General features: G+C 45.6%; 1 protein-coding gene across 13 annotated transcripts in view; it reads right to left on the bottom strand.

Annotated features, from left to right (window-relative positions):
- The window catches only part of LOC109902069 (DNA-binding protein SATB1-like), a 53,124-nt gene that overhangs the window by 6,964 nt on the left and 30,243 nt on the right, over positions 1 to 15,917 (bottom strand). For 10 of the 13 annotated variants that reach the window (XM_031786717.1, XM_031786720.1, XM_031786723.1 and 7 more), the window contains 3 exons: positions 15,262 to 15,489; positions 13,217 to 13,291; positions 12,603 to 12,833 (listed from right to left, as the gene is read on the bottom strand). In XM_031786717.1, the coding sequence (XP_031642577.1) occupies positions 12,603 to 12,833; positions 13,217 to 13,291; positions 15,262 to 15,489 (534 nt within the window). The remainder of the gene's footprint in view (positions 1 to 12,602; positions 12,834 to 13,216; positions 13,292 to 15,261; positions 15,490 to 15,917) is intronic. The other 3 variants (XM_031786719.1, XM_031786721.1, XM_031786722.1) reach the window with 3 other exon arrangements.

The following is a 15,917-nucleotide window of genomic DNA, read 5'->3' as shown; positions in this document are numbered from 1 at the left end:
CAGAGCTCCCATTGTTTAGCACAGTATAAATAGCAACCAGGCATTCTTAATTATTTCGCTCCCAACACAATGCTGAATTCATGCGCAAGATTCACCTAACTATGCAGCGGCACACCGTACCATGTTTGTGTGTGCCTGCGACAGTCACAAGCTGCCAATGAGAGCATAGGCCTGCTCTGTTAGGGAATAGCCCGGTAATGACGCCCACCCCTCTTCCCTTCACTTCCCTCCCTTCTCCCTTCATCTCCCTCCCTTCTCCCTTCATCTCCCTCCCTTCTCCCTTCATCTCCCTCCCTTCTCCCTTCATCTCCCTCCCTTCTCCTTTCACTTCCCTCCCTTCTCCCTTCATCTCCCTCCCTTCTCCCTTCATCTCCCTCCCTTCTCCCTTCACTTCCCTCCCTTCTCCCTTTATCTCCCTCCCTTCTCCCTTCACCTCCCTCCCTTCTCCCTTCATCTCCCTCCCTTCTCCCTTCACCTCCCTCCCTTCTCCCTTCATCTCCCTCCCTTCTCCCTTCATCTCCCTCCCTTCTCCCTTCATCTCCCTCCCTTCTCCCTTCACCTCCCTCCCTTCTCCCTTCACCTCCCTCCCTTCTCTCTCCACAACATGGACGCACACTACTGCATCAATAAACAACACTCTGCTGTGAAACCCTGCATGGAAAAAAGAGAGATGGAGAGAGAGAGAGAGAAAGACAGAAATAGAGAGATGAGAGAGAGAGATAGAGAGAGGCCTACCTCCACAGTCACACGGCAGGGCCAACACCTATCTCTAATCTCATTTGGTCATTATGAGCCCCATCAGTCCACCACCGAAAAATAAGCCGGCAGATGTCCATCAACTGTGATTCTCTTTTTGTTAGGTGGGGTGGGAGGTGGGGGGGATTATAACACAATCAAATTGAATATGGTGCTTTATATAATAATTGTCTACACTGAAACAAAAGCACATTTGACCTTGTAGAAGCAAAACATCTGTTACAGGAGGGGGGGGGGTGGGACTTGTGACAGTTGGGAGAAAAAGATTGCGATCCATTGTTTGGGCTGGACTTGTGGAACTTGTCAGAGGAGGGATTGAGAGCTGCAGCGAGCCAGCCAGACTCACATCTCTGTCCGAGAGGGAGAGAGAAATAGAAAAGTAGGAGAGACAAAGCATTATTGTCTTTCCCTCCTTGAACCTGGCATAGGGCCCAGCTCCACTAGCAGACAATGCTATGCAGATAAATATAGCTGATAACACGGTATGTTCAAACCTGTTTCTCCTCTGCAAGAGCGTCACCTTAGAGCAAGTTCACCCCACACAGTTACCAGCACTGGGTTGTAAATACGGCACCATGCCCATCTGTTGACAGGAAGTACCAACCTGCTTGATGTTCAGCATATGAGAATCTCCCGCAACAATAAGCAAAAATTGACTGTGGAAAACGGACCCAGTGTTTTGTGTGTGTGAGGAAATCTTAATATGCAAATAAGGCAAGTCCGAGCGCCTATTCAAATAGTCTTGGCGTGGAGAGAGGAGAGGGGGGGGGAACAAGGGGGAAATGGGGTCGAGGCCCTTAATTGAACTCAACCATTCTTCCCCGGGGGAACTGAAGGTCTAGCTACCATGTGGCCATCCTGAAAAATCCTACACTCTTAGCATGCATTCCCAGTGCTGACTAGAATCTCACTCATTCCGTAATAAAACAATGAGTAAAGATTTTAAAGCACTTAAAAGTAGAGTAGTACAAATACGTCAAATAAAATAAAATGGTATTTGTCACATGCGTCGAGCTTAAAAATAATAATAACATAAAATAGTAACACAAGGAATAAAATAAAATACACAAGAATGGAGCTATGTAGAGGAAGTAGCAGTACCATATCAATGTGCAGAGGTACTAGGCATTTGAGGTAGATATGTACATGAAGGCAGGGTAAAGTGACTCAGCATCAGAGTAGATAATAATAAAAGTAAAATAAAGAACAACATCACCATATGATGAGTATAAAAGTGTGTGTGGGTGTGTAATGTGTATGTATGTGTGTTTGTGTTATGTCGGTATGCGTGTATTTGTTATGTGTGTATGTGTTTGTATTTATTGTATATTGAATGTGCGTGGGTTTTTGTGTGGGAGTGTCAACGTAGGGTGTATATATTGTCTAGTGAGTGTGCGTAGGGTCAGTACAAGATAGAGTCAGTGCAGATAGTTCAGGTACTATTCATTGACTATTTAGCAGTCTTGCTATTTAGCAGTCTTCGGCTTGGGGGTAGAAGCTTTCTTGGAGCCTGTTTGCCGGGCGGTCTATGGCTTCGGTGGCTGGAGTCTTTGGCAGTTTCTCGGGCCTTCCTCTGACACCGCCTGATTCAGAGGTTATGGATTTCAGGGAGCTCGAACCCAGTGAAGAACTGGGCCGTCCGCACCACCCTCTGTAGGGCTTAGCAGTCATGGGCAGTGTATTTGCCATACCAGGCGGTGATACAGTCAGTCGGTGATCAGGTCTTCCACCATCGTATTGTCAGAAAACTTGATGATGGTGTTGGAGTCGTGCGTGGCCATGCAGTCATGGGTGAACAGGGAGTACAGGAGGGGACTAAGCATGTACACGTGAGGGTCCCCAGTGTTGAGGGTCAGCGTGCCAGAGGTGTTGTTGTCTACCTTCATCACTTGGGGCCAGCCCATCAGGAAGTCCAAGATCCAGTTGCAGAGGGAGGGGTTCAGTCCCAGGGTCCCAAACTTGGAGGGGACTATGGTGTTGAACGCTGTGCTGTAGTCTATGAACAGCATTCTCACATAGTTATCGTTCTCTTGTCCAGGTGGGAGAGGGCAGCGTGAAGTGCAATTGAGATTGCGTCCTCTGTGGACCTTTTGGGGGGTATGCGAATTGGAGTGGGTGTAGGGTGTCTGGGATGATGGTGTCGATGTGTGTCATGACTAGCCTTTCAAAGCACTTCATAACTGCAGATGTGAGTGCGACAGGACGATCGTCATTTAGGCAGGTTACCTTGGAGCTCTTGGGAAAAGTGACAATGGTGGTCAGCTTGAAACATGTTGGGATTACAGACTGGGACAAGGAGAGGTTCAAAATGTCAGTGAAAACACTTCATAATTGGTCTGCGCATGCTTTGTGAATGTGCCCTAGTATTCTGTCTGCCCCGACGGCCTTGTGATTGTTAACCTGTTTAAACGTTTTTCTCACATCGGCCACGGAGAGCGAGATCACACAGTCATCTGGAAAAACAGCAACTTTCACGCAAGGCACAGTGTTATATTCCTCGAAGCGAGCATAAAAGGCATTTAGTTTGTTTGGGAGTTCTGCATCGCTGGGCAACTCATAGCTGCGTTTCCTTTTGCAGTCCATTATCGTCTGCAAGCCATGCCACACACAACGAGCGTCGGAGCTGGTGTAATAGGATTCCACCTTCATCCTATATTGTCCTTTTGCATGTTTGATGTCTCGGCGGAGGTCGTAGCGAGCTTTCTTGCGTCCGTGTCCCATTTCTTGAAAGCGGTAACTCTGGCCCAGTAGGTAATACAGTTGAAGTTTACATACACCTTAGCCAACTACATTTAAACTAAGTTTTCCACAATTCCTGACATTTAATCAGAGTAAAAATTTGTTAGGATCACCACTTTATTTTAAGAATGTGAAATGTAATAGTAGAAAGAATTATTTAGTTCAGCTTTTATTTCTTCCATCACATTCCCAGTGGGTCAGAAGTTTACATACACTCAATTAGTATTTGGTAGCTTTGCCTTTAAATTGTTTAACTGGGTCAAATGTTTCAGGTAGCCTTCCACAATCTTCCCACAATAAGTTGGGTGAATTTTGTCCCATTCCTCCTGACAGAGCTAATGTAACTGAGTCAGGTTTGTAGGCCTCCTTGCTCGCACATGCTTTTTCAGTTCTGCCCACAAATCTTCTATAGGCTTGAGGTCAGGGCTTTGTGATGGACACTCCAATACCTTGACTTTATTGTCCTTAAGCCATTTTGCCACAACTTTGGAAGTATGCTTGGGGTCATTGTCCATTTGGATGACCCATTTGCGACCAAGCTTTAACTTTCCCGACTGATGTAATGAGATGTTGCTTCAATATATCCACATAATTTCCCCTACCTCATGATGCCATCTATTTTGTGAAGTGCACCAGTCCCTCCTGCAGCAAAGCACCTCCACAACATGATGCTGCCACCCCCGTGCTTCACGGTTGGGATGGTGTTCTTCGGCTTGCAACCCTTCCCCTTTATCCTCCAAACATAACGATGGTCATTATGACCAAACAGTTCTATTTTTGTTTCATCAGATCAGAGGACATTTCTCCAAAGAGTACAATCTTTGTCCCCATGTGCAGTTGCAAACCGTATTCTGGCTTTTTTATGGCGGTCCTAACCGACTTGCCTAACCAAATTGTTAACAAGAAATTTGTGGAGTGGTTGAAAATGAGTTTTGACTCCAACCTGAGTGTATGTAAACTTCTGACTTCAACTGTACATGGTTTTTGGTTTGGATATGTTCTTATAGTAACTGTGGGGAAGACATTGTCTACAGTGCTAAAGTATTCAGACCCCTTGACTTTTTCCTCATTTTGTTACGTTACAGCTTTATTCTAAAATGGATTAAATAAAAAAAATGCTCAGCAATCTACACAAAATACTGCAGCATTGAAGGTCCCCAAGAACACCCTGGCCTCCATCATTCTTAAATGTAAGAAGTGTGGAACCACCAAGACTCTTCCTAGAGCTGGCCACCCGGCCAAACTGAGCAATCTGGGGAGAAGGACCTTGGTCAAGGAGGTGACCAAGAACCCGATGGTCACTCGGAGCTCTAGAGTTCCTCTGTGGAGGTGGGAGAACCTTACGGAAGGACAACCATCTCTGCAGCACTCCAACAATCAGGGTTTTATGGTAGAGTGGCCAGATGGAAGCCACTCTTCAGTAATAGGCACATAACAGTCCGCTTGGAGTTTGCAAAAAGGCACCTAAAGATTCTCAGACCATGAGAAACAAGATTCTCTGGCCTGAATGCCAAGCTTCAGGACACCTGGCACCATCCCTATGGTGGTGGCAGCATCATGCTGTGGGGATGTTTTTCAGCGGCAGGGACTGGGAGACTAGTCAGGATCGAGGCAAAGATGAATGGAGCAGAGTACAGAGAGATCCTTGACGAAAACCTGTTCCAGAGCGCTCAGGGCCTCAGACTGGGGAGAAGGTTCACCTTCCAACAGGACAATGATCCTAAGAACACAGCCAAGACAACGCAGGAGTGGCTTCGGGACACGTCTCTGAACGTCCTTAAGTTGCCCAGCCAGAGCCCAGACTTGAACCTGATCGAACATCTCTGAAGTGACCTGAAAATAGCTGTGCAGCAACGCTCGCCATCCAATCTGACAGAAATTGAGAGGATCTGCAGAGAAGAATGGGAGAAACTCCCCAAATACAGGTGTGCCAAGCTTGTAGTGTCACACCCAAGAAGACTCGAGTCTGTAATCGCTGTCAAAGGTGGTTCAACAAAGTACTGAGTAAAGGGTCTGAATACTTACGTAAATGTGATATTTCAGTTTTTTTGTCATTATGGTCTATTGTGTGTAGATTGATGAGGGGGAAAAAAAAACAATTTAATAAATTTTAGAATAAGGCTGTAACATAACAAACATGTGGGAAAGTCGAGGGATCTGAATACTTTCCGAATGCACTGTATGCACTTATATATGAAGCCCGTGACTCTTGTGGTAAACTCCTCAACGTAAGTATACAGCTATTGTTTTGCATGTTTTGCAATTGTTTTCAGGATTCACCTTAAGTCAATGGTGACACAAGTAGAGTGAACTGTGAAAGATCTCTTGCAGATGTCTATGTGCACCCTTACATTATTTCCACCGGGTAGAGCTCAGGTCCTGGGCTTTACTCACTGATCCTGCAGGGGATTGTTCTGCGCATGGTAATACACGGTAATACTCTTGACTGTTCATAGCTCAACCATCTGACTCCCTGCAAAAGGACTCATTGGACTGGGGCCTGACTGTCCACGAGCATTTGTGCTATAGAATGAATCTATCGATTAACACTCTTTAGAAACAACGAATGAAAAGTGATGATTTGTGTTGAAGGATTTGTACACCAAACAATCCAGTCAAATTGTGAATCCTTAGTAGGAAATATATTGCTCAACAGAATATAATGTCATCTGCGATTTCAATCCCTTATTTTGGACATTTATACAGATTTGAACCTGCAGCTAAATAAAAACATGCATTATGTCTTGTCAAAGTGGAATTCCTTCGAATCGGTTGCCAGATTGGTTACCTAACCCCGTTGCAGGAATGTCAACAGTAGAGTATGCATACATACCCACATCTGCCCAATCTGAAACAAACAAGGCAACCTGTTTCCCTGCATTCATTTTCAAATTGAAACATGGGAAGTCTTGACCGACACATTTCAGACCCGCAGTGGAAGATATATGATGTCAAAGACACCAGCTGGGAAACGTGATATCAGCGTTTACCGAGTGAAAGGTCATGCCCTCTCGCATCACAATGCGCCAGTTGTCAACAATAGCAGACTGGAACATCTACATTGCACATATGCTGCGGAGTGAATGCATGATTGTGCAGGAAATGTTCTCTTTCTCAGCATTTACTCTCAGAACAATGGCAATCGGTTCATCGTCACAGAATGCCACAGTTGCAGTATGAATTCCTCAAACGGGAACACTTAGAACTGGGACAGAACGACCAGAGCAGGTCAATGAAATGTCAAAATCCTCAAATACAGAACATGACACATCTGTGCTCTGCTCTGCCAGGCTACAAAATGACAAAACAAATCACTATGTTGTATGCTGGGTCTCTCTGTCAAACATTAGGAGGCATGTTCAGTTGACTGTGGAAAAAAATCAATCAAGCTATTCTGGTTTTGAAAACTATTAAACACAGAGAGAGAGAGAGAGAGAGAGAGAGAGAGAGAGAGAGAGAGAGAGAGAGAGTACGGTAAAATCTCTTTAACATTATAGCATCCCTCTGTTGACATCTTCTATGGAGTCTACAACAGCATTGAGGCAGCTACAGAAACAGGAGAACAAGTAAGAGAGTGAGTGAATGCACAAAGGACCACTAACTCACAAAAGAGGAAGAGAGAAGAAGGAAGTTTCAGAGCTAAACAGCATCTGAATTAGGAACACACCAATCACCTATGAGGAGTGTGATTCCATCAATTATAAGCACTTGATTGAGATTGAATTCAAAGCTGGAGTTGAATTTCTAATATCAGAGCATAATTAAACTGATAAATCATGGTTGATCTTAGTGTTTTATGGATTAAAATAGCAGAAAACCTGCAAATTGTGTATGTCAGCTAACAGCTAACGCCACATCTGTAATTGGTCTACATGTTTGCTGTCAGATGGAAGGGACTGTTAAAGTTGTTAAAATCTACAAATATGAACTTTGGTCAAAATCATGAGTCTCAATGAATGATATGTATGAGATGTGAGGGACGTCTTAACCCTCTGTATGAAATGAGGACTGATGTGGAAAGTCATAGCTATACCGTATGAAAAGTCTACTTTGTGGAATCATGTGTGTAGTAAGAGAGAGGAGAGAGACAGGGTCTGAAGAGAAACAAGTAGAAAGAGAGGGAGAGAGAGAGAGAGAGAGAGAGAGAGAGAGAGAGAGAACTAGAGCGAGAGATAGAGAAATAGAAATAGAAAGCGGGAGCACACAAGCATTCGAATAGATCCTAATGTCTCCCCATTTAATTCCCATCTCTCCCTCTCCCTCTCTTATTCTCTCTCCTCCTTTCTCTCTCTCTCGCTCTCTCTCTCTCACACACACACACACAGACTAACATATCCCCACACTGCATCTGCTGGAGCTTGTGGCTGTAGTTAAATTGAAATATTTCCCGGCGTGTGTCAGAAGCATGCAGAATGGTAATTATGACAGATCTGATTAGGCGGGCCGAGTCGGGCGGCTCCGGGCTGCAGGTGCGACCTTGTGCATTCCTGCGTGTGTAAATAAAATTAATTACAAGCGTGGGGGCGCGCGGCGCGTGACATCAGTGCGCACGGGGGGGACTCCCACAGGGGGCACCCTAATGGAATATTTTCCCCGAGTCTAATAATACAGTTGGTATTGACTTGAGGTAATTAGGGGGATCATTAAAGCACTTTTCCCGGCGTATTTGCCTGCCTGATCAGATTAGCCAGAATGGGCCTCAGAACAAGCCCTGTGTGGTCTGTCAGAGGAGATAGTGGGAAAGGGCTGGAGCTGGAGCGAGGCTCTCCCCACACTGTTAGCCCGGCCTGGGAAGGAGAAGCAACGGGGGTGTGAAGGGTGAGAGCTAGCTCAGACTTGGGACAGCGGGGGGAAAATGTCAGGGAGTGGAATGTGGGGATGGAGGTAGGTACAGTAGGTGTGGTGGAGGGGAGCAAAAGGGCAGAGTGGAGGAGAGAAAGAGTGTGTGAATGAAAGAGAGAGAGAAACAGACAGTAGAGTAGTACAGTAGAGAGGTATGTGCATGCTCAGTGGGGGGGGGGTTAGAGGTGGCTGATGAAATGAGAGGCAGTGGGATAGATGCTGGTGGGAATTCTTCTGTCCATTAAACAATAAGGAAAATGCTAATTTTAGAGGGAGGAGGAGGAACTGCCTTTTGCGAGATAATTCATACACTAAATTAATTATTCAGACATCTGGGCCTCCGGTTCCAAAAATGGTCTCTTTAATATTATAGAGGATCTGCCACCGTTTCCCCGACAACCTAATAACCAAGCAACTGGATAAATACATTAATTAATTAATAAACAGTCTTGGCCTTTCTTTCCCTTTTGGTGATGCTCTCTCATTTCTAATCTGCCTCAGCTTCGCTGGGAGACAATCCGGAGTCTGTAAACAAACAATGGAGATATTCTGTTGGCCGTTACACCACAGAAACAGAAGTGAAACTTTGGGAGGTGACTTATAACTTCACTCTGGATCAGCCCCATAACCGCACCCCATTCATTTTATCCATGAAGGCAAAACACTCAAGTTATAAAACCCGCACATTTTTTATCTCTAGGTTCATGGCTCATGGTGTAGGTGGTCATGCCCAGTTTCTCCCTAGGCTCTTCCTGCTTCAGAAGATCAGATATTATTCAATTCTGTCAAAGCAGTGAGTCTATGTTCCAAATGTCATCTCCTGTAACATCTGCCTCTTAGACTCAGCAGAGAGAGGTACCCAGGAGGGGTCTATGCACTGAGTATTAAGGAGGTGGTTGGGCCATATGAGTGGGATGGATGTACAGCGTTCAAGCTGTCCCAGTCAAAAACAACAACACAGATTCCACTAACCCAGGATATGAATCATTTCAGAAATTATGGGCAGGGGGGGCAGGTCCAGTAATTCCACCGCCCTCCTCCTCCCCTCTGTCTCTCTCCCTCTCTCTACCTTTCCACTCCAGACCAGCGAGGCACTCAGTGTCCCTCCCCCACCCCCCTGGAGAGCTGCGTGCCAGGCGGGCGCAGGGTGACAGATGGCACACACCAGCCCCCCCCCCCCCCCCTGGTGGCGCAGTGGCGGACCAGATCAGTGCCATTCTGTCTCATTAAAGCCTGGCTAATTAGCGTAGCCTCTTCCAGGGGAGAGAGAGAGAACGAGGGACAGAGAGAGAGAGAGGGAGAGAGAGACATAGGCACTTGGTGGTGGCTTTACTTTTTTGTATTCCACTGGTCACTCTGTGTGTGTGTTGGGGGGTATGAGTGCTAGCCCTGTGGCGCAGGGGCTCCCGGATCGCTTGTTGTGTGACAGCAGGGACTCTGATACAGACAATCACAGCTCCCTCTCAGGATGTGTGTCAGGCAGTTTAGACACCAAAGCCATGTTAGGGGCTCCCCACGGCTAGCCTCCCACCGCTAGCCACCCATCGCTAGCTTCCGCTCCTTTAGCAGCCAACAACATACAGCTAGCTAAACACCCTCTCTGTTAGCCTAGCCGATATGGATAGCCTCCATTTCACTAGCTAAAACAGATAGCTAGCTAGCTTCCACCTATACCGGTGCAGCTTTGTTAGCACTGACAATGGCTCTCATCAAAATCTAGCCTCCATCTTTTCGAACGCTATCACTAAAGGGGCGTCTCCTAATGCTAGCTGCGGATTCTGGCGGCATTGTCTCCTGTGGCTGGCTTCAAACCAATAGGCTACATCATCAACAAAGGCTACCTCAATACTATAGTTACCCTCTAACAACCTGCTCAAACTAGTATACAGTACATCTCCCATAGCTGAATGTTGGCTCTACTTTGAATTTGAGAAGAACGAAATTTGACAAAAAATGAAATATGAAGGGTTATTGGATTCTATCTTAATGTAATGTATAGCAGTACAAATACATCAAAATGGGCTGTAGTCTTAAGATATACTGTAGGCTGCATGACTAAATTTGATGTCAACCAGCAGCAGAATGGAGATTTTCAATTGTACTTACTCACTGCACCCAAAATGTAGAGGTTAAAAAGGTGATTGAAATGCTACTGTGAATATGAGAGAGAGACCTACCAGTTAAAGGCTGGCAGAAAGAGAGGTCTGCTGTGGTTACAAGCCCTGAGAGGGGACGGGATGGCTGTGTTCCAAACCCCATCCCCCATACACACAACAAACACACACACACACACACACACTGGAGTGTAAGCCAATCTCTAAACTCCTGCTTAGAGCTCTCACACTCAGGGGACCACCACTGCTCCCACCCTCTCCCACTCCACAGCCCCCTGCTCCCCTTCTCAGATCTCCTCCCCTCTTCTCCGCACTCCTCCTTTCCCCTCCTCTCCTCGCTCTATCTATCTTTCACAGGGGCAGGGCTAGACGAGGCAAACGCACACACAGACACACACAATAGCTGTCTGAGCCAAGCTCTCCTGTCCTTCAACCCCCCAACATTCGCTAGCTCTTCCAGGGTGGTGGGCTGCATACATGCGAGCGTGCGACCACCGAGAATTCCTGCACTGTGCTGGGATTGCAGTGGGGGTACAGCACACCAATCAGACACGCATGTGCCAGCCTCCATATTGACACTGAGCCTCCCCCGCCCACAAACCCCCGTTCCTCCTGCCAGTCTGGACCCCAATGGATGGATCCGTCCCCCAACACCATCCACCACCACCAGCTCCTCACTCCCTCGCCCTCCAACCCCAGCACCAGCAGCCCCCACTGTGCTAAAGTGCAGAGCCTGTGCCTGGGTCTCTGGTTCTGAGTCTGGGCCTGGTGCGAAGTGGAGCCGCCACTGCCCCTGGTGGTGGTGTGGGCCAGGAGGGGCACCAGCTGCCCGGGGAGCGCCCATTACGAGATGGAGCCAGAGATAAGTGCTCTCCCAGGCCCCCTTTCACAGGCATAATTAGCACACTTCTTATCTGCTGCTCAATTCACATTCACACCCTCCGCCTCCATCGCCATGAATGGAGGAGCAGGGAGACAGGGAGGATAGAGAGAAGAGAGTGAGCGCGAGAGAGAGAGGGAAGAGAGAGAGAGAGAGAGAGAGAGAGAGAGAGAGAGAGAGAGAGGGGGGGGAGGGAGGAAACACAGTGGAAACCTGTTCACTCACAAACGATAATCTGAGAAGAGATATTTTTTCTCCCCCTCTTCTCTCTTCTCTTCCAAAAAGACTTTGAACTCCTGAACAAAAACAATGGTTTGTGCATCAAACTGCAATTTGGTAAAACAAAGATATCTGCCCCTATAATCATGCCAATCAGCGAAAAAACACACACAGATATTTCCAGATAATTTGGCCCCTGTTTAATCTATTTTCTTCTTCTTCATCAAGTAACAATTGTGGAAACATTTTCAACTCCACCAATATATCAAACCTTTAATAATAACGGCTTGCTCCGCATTTCTTTAATTAGTTTTAATAAGAGTTAAACTGATGGTAATTTTGCTCACACAAACCAGTATTCAACGAGTGGGTTGTTCCCTGGGCGAGATAACAGGCTCCGCTTTAGCTGAGAGTCATTCAGAGCACAGCTAATATAAACAGGTTTGTTTTGTGTTGAAACACTGTCTGCTGTTCGCTAAACCCACAATAAAGGAGACATGTCATTATGGCGATAAATCACCAGTCGGAGAAGAGAGGAGAGTTGCACAATGTGGCACTTCAGTTTTTGAGCCCCTTAACTGGTGAATGTCTCCAAATCTGGTTTTATATCGTGTTTTATTCTTTTGTTTTCTAATGTTTCATCAACCACACTGGAAAGGAGACAAAATGTTTCCACGACAAGTTCAGGCACGAAATGAAAATATTAGCTCTGTAAATATTGATGTGTGCATTATATTTGAAGCTGGAACATCCACAGAACTGTAACTAATAGTTTAATAACATACGTTCCCAATATTATAGCCAGAGACATTCTTTTGTTCAACATTTTCTTTCAATCTTTAGTGCCAATTTCTCCCAAAATGAGACCAGTTTCTTTGTTAACCCTCTTCAACTGCGTGGCAAAGTGGAATATAATACTTATTGCATGTGGTGTTGTTCTGCAGGTCTGTGTGTCTGTATCAAATTGTGCTCTTAGTGGTCTGTGGCCTAGAACTGTATGTTGTGTGTACAAAAATGGCATCCAGAGTCTAAGTCAACGTATGGGTCTGTACCTGACTCTTGGAGGCGGCCACCTTGGCAAACAGAGCCTGGGAAACCTTGGCCCTCTTCATCTCCTGCTGGATCTCGTCATAGATGGAGGAGTTGATGTTGAGGATGCAGCTCTCCGTCTTGCCGTTCCACTCGCTGGGGAGCGGAGAGGCCTTCACTTGGGCAGGATAAGGGGTGTCAGCAAAAGGGTTGGAAAACAAGGTGATGCTGCCGGGTTTTCTGGATTCGGGGATCTGTCCAGGTAGATAAAGGGAGGAAAGAGAACTAGGTTTAAAACATGGGAGACAATTTCACTTTAAATGGTTTCATACAACTCATCATTTGTCTAATTAACTTCCCTTAACAAATATAATATAACATATTGGTAACGCTTGATAATAACTTTTAAGCATTAACAAACAATTGATGAACTATTAATAAATCAATTTTTATTATTTGAAATACTCATAAATAAGTATTTCTACTAAACTTCTAAATTCTAATCAAATCATGCTACAATATACAAAAAATGCCACAACATACATTATTACGATAACCATGAATCGCAATGTTATTGATACAGTACAGTAACGGTGAAAGTGTTACAAAGAGATGGTTCATTGTTGTGTTTTCTTACAGGAGAGATGCCCACAGGGATTCTGGGGTTCCAGTCCTCAGGTCTGACGTTGTTACAGTCTTCTCTCCTGGGCTGCTGGGGCAACAGAGACATGTTTGTTTAGTCCCACCCTTAGAAAGGGGATTTAACAACACATGAACACACATTAGCACAGACAAACACGCACGCACACACACGCACACAACAAAAAATAGTTAGGCTGTATCAACACAAAGGTGGTATAGTTCATGTGCAATGAAATGACAACTTCAGTACACTGCAGTCTCATTGATGAAGATAAACTGATCAGAAATCAGATTGCAGAGAGATACATGGAATTGAATCAACATCATTCCGGAGGAAACCCTTTTATATATATATATATATATATATATATATATATATATATATATATATATATAGAGAGAGAGAGAGAGAGAGATTTTTTTTTACGTGTAGGCAATAATTAAATTACTCAAGTATTAATCTTGTCAGTTACCAACTTGCCCAAAACAATCTGTAAAAATCGCAAATAAATGTTTAATGTATATGTCTAGACATCTAACAGGGGAGCCATTTAGGTGGTTATGAAAAGATAATGGACCCCAAATTTGTGGTAAACTGGAATGTTTTAAGTTTCCTGGGCATCTTTTTAACCATTTGTGACTCAGTAGGCGAGGGGTGTCAGTGTGTGTACTGACTACCAACAATTTCCTCAGTAGCTCTAATTGTTAAGCCTGGGACATGCAGAGACTGGTGAGGGCACTGGAGCCACCCATGGGCACACATGAGAAACATACCTCCGCATCATTTTTTAGGAGGCCTATAAAAGCCTCCCTGTCTGCTCAATTGCTACCCTGACTGATTTATGTGGCTAAATCTCCCAACGCATTACTTTATACTTTATAGGAGCTGTCAGTGGGAGTCTGGCATATGTCCAGGCCAAAGCATACTATGATACAGTAGGACTCAGTCATAAGTGAAGGGAAGAATAGAAGAATGCATATTAGGGCTAATGATCATATGCTACTATGACGTTTCATGTTCAACAATAAGTAAATAACTGTATAGTAAATGGTGGGAATTTAGATGTGACCTATCGAGAATAAGCCAGTTATAATGAAGCGAAAAGGTCTGTGTGTCCTGTACTGCCCCGTAAAATGATGCATTTAGTATACAAGCCCACCTCTACAACTACAAAAACTGAAATCCCAGCCCTGGAATTTGACTAACCCAATTATTAAATCGAGAAAGGTGTGTGCACCTCCTGATCCACACGTTTGAAATGGACGATACTGAAGTAAACAGAATTAGGGCCTGAACAGAGGTATGTCTGATAGCAGAAACATGGTCGAGTCTGGTCAATGTGTCATTGTACGAGGGACAGCTCTCTCTCGCTCACTCTCTCGCTTTCTCTCTCTATCACTCTGTCTCCCTCTCTGTGTCTGTCTCTCTCTCTTCCTCTCTCTATTGGATTTCTCTCCCTTTTTCCATGTCCAGCTTTCACAGCCAACTGACTGTTGAGGAAGACCTGTGAACTGTAAAGTGGCCTTTTCCTAGTTTAAAACCACTGGTTCAGAGTCTGATTCTTCCCTTTCCTTCCAGTTTTGTAAGGACGGCCACTGCGATCTGGCCATGTAGTCAAAGGGGCCTCCCTGTTTGGCCAATGGGTGGCACAGGGACATTTCTCTCCCAAATAAAAGGCAGTCTTCAGTCCGAGGCTGAACAGAGGAGGTCTTTGTCTGGCTCTCTCCGCCCCAGACACACTCGACCGCACTCAAAATGTGCTTAAGTGGAAAAGTTGCCACATACCTGTCCAATAAAGGACTTTGATTGTGGGAGAGACAGTGGAGAGCTGGTGGTCAGGCAGTTGAATGAGGAACTGACTGACTGACAGACTGGGGGAGATTTGCTCCTCCACAGAACTTGTCGTCATTGAGTTGCTTCCTATTTTAAGAGTGGGGTGGGTAGTGGCACTTGCTGTACAACTTAAGGTCAAAATAAATGCGTTTGTGTGAGTGTGTGTATGTGTGTGTGCACTCTGCTCTGTCTGTGTGCATGCTTGCCTGTTCGTTCCATACCTGCACTGGCCGGGTGGGCGGGGTGCTGATGAGTGGCGCAGGCCCCATGGCCGAGGCAGCCGTCAGGCTCCTTTCCCTCTCGTCCTGGTAGATACGGTCTCGCTCGGCCTCGGGCAGCTGCAGGAAGTTCTGCATGGCCCGCAGGTTGACCAGCAGAGACTGGCTGGCCGTCTTAGGATCCTCCTCTTTACGCAGGATCTCAGACAGCAGGCCCTGGGAGGAAGAGTGGGAGAGGGAGGGAGAGGGAGAGAGAGCGAAGGAGAGATGCCCTATTTGTAAGCCCTGAGAAGACTCATACATTGACTTCATGTCCGTTGTGAACATTCTATTTCTACTAGTAAACTCTCCCAGACCCAGAGGATGATGTATCTACTACAGCTCATCGACTCAGTGAGCATCAGCGTAGCAATCAGTGTATCCACTGTTCCTTTTCAATAGCTATGAATCCTGTCATTACGGGAATCACTGTATTATCAGGACTGTTTAACTGAGGCTTTTCATCCAACGTTGCACACACACTGAGTGATCCATTTTCAGCTTCTCCTCTTCAATAGGTGTGTGATTTGGAAATAAACAAAATGATTTTGTAATAAACATCTTGAGGTCAGTTCTGTTGATAGTTAGACCAACTACCGGAGATG

This window comes from Oncorhynchus kisutch, linkage group LG13 (genome assembly GCF_002021735.2).
Source record: "Oncorhynchus kisutch isolate 150728-3 linkage group LG13, Okis_V2, whole genome shotgun sequence".
NCBI classification, from domain to species: domain Eukaryota; kingdom Metazoa; phylum Chordata; class Actinopteri; order Salmoniformes; family Salmonidae; genus Oncorhynchus; species Oncorhynchus kisutch.
The sequence above is the reverse complement of the archived record's forward strand: the minus strand, read 5'-3'. Positions and strand labels throughout refer to the sequence as shown.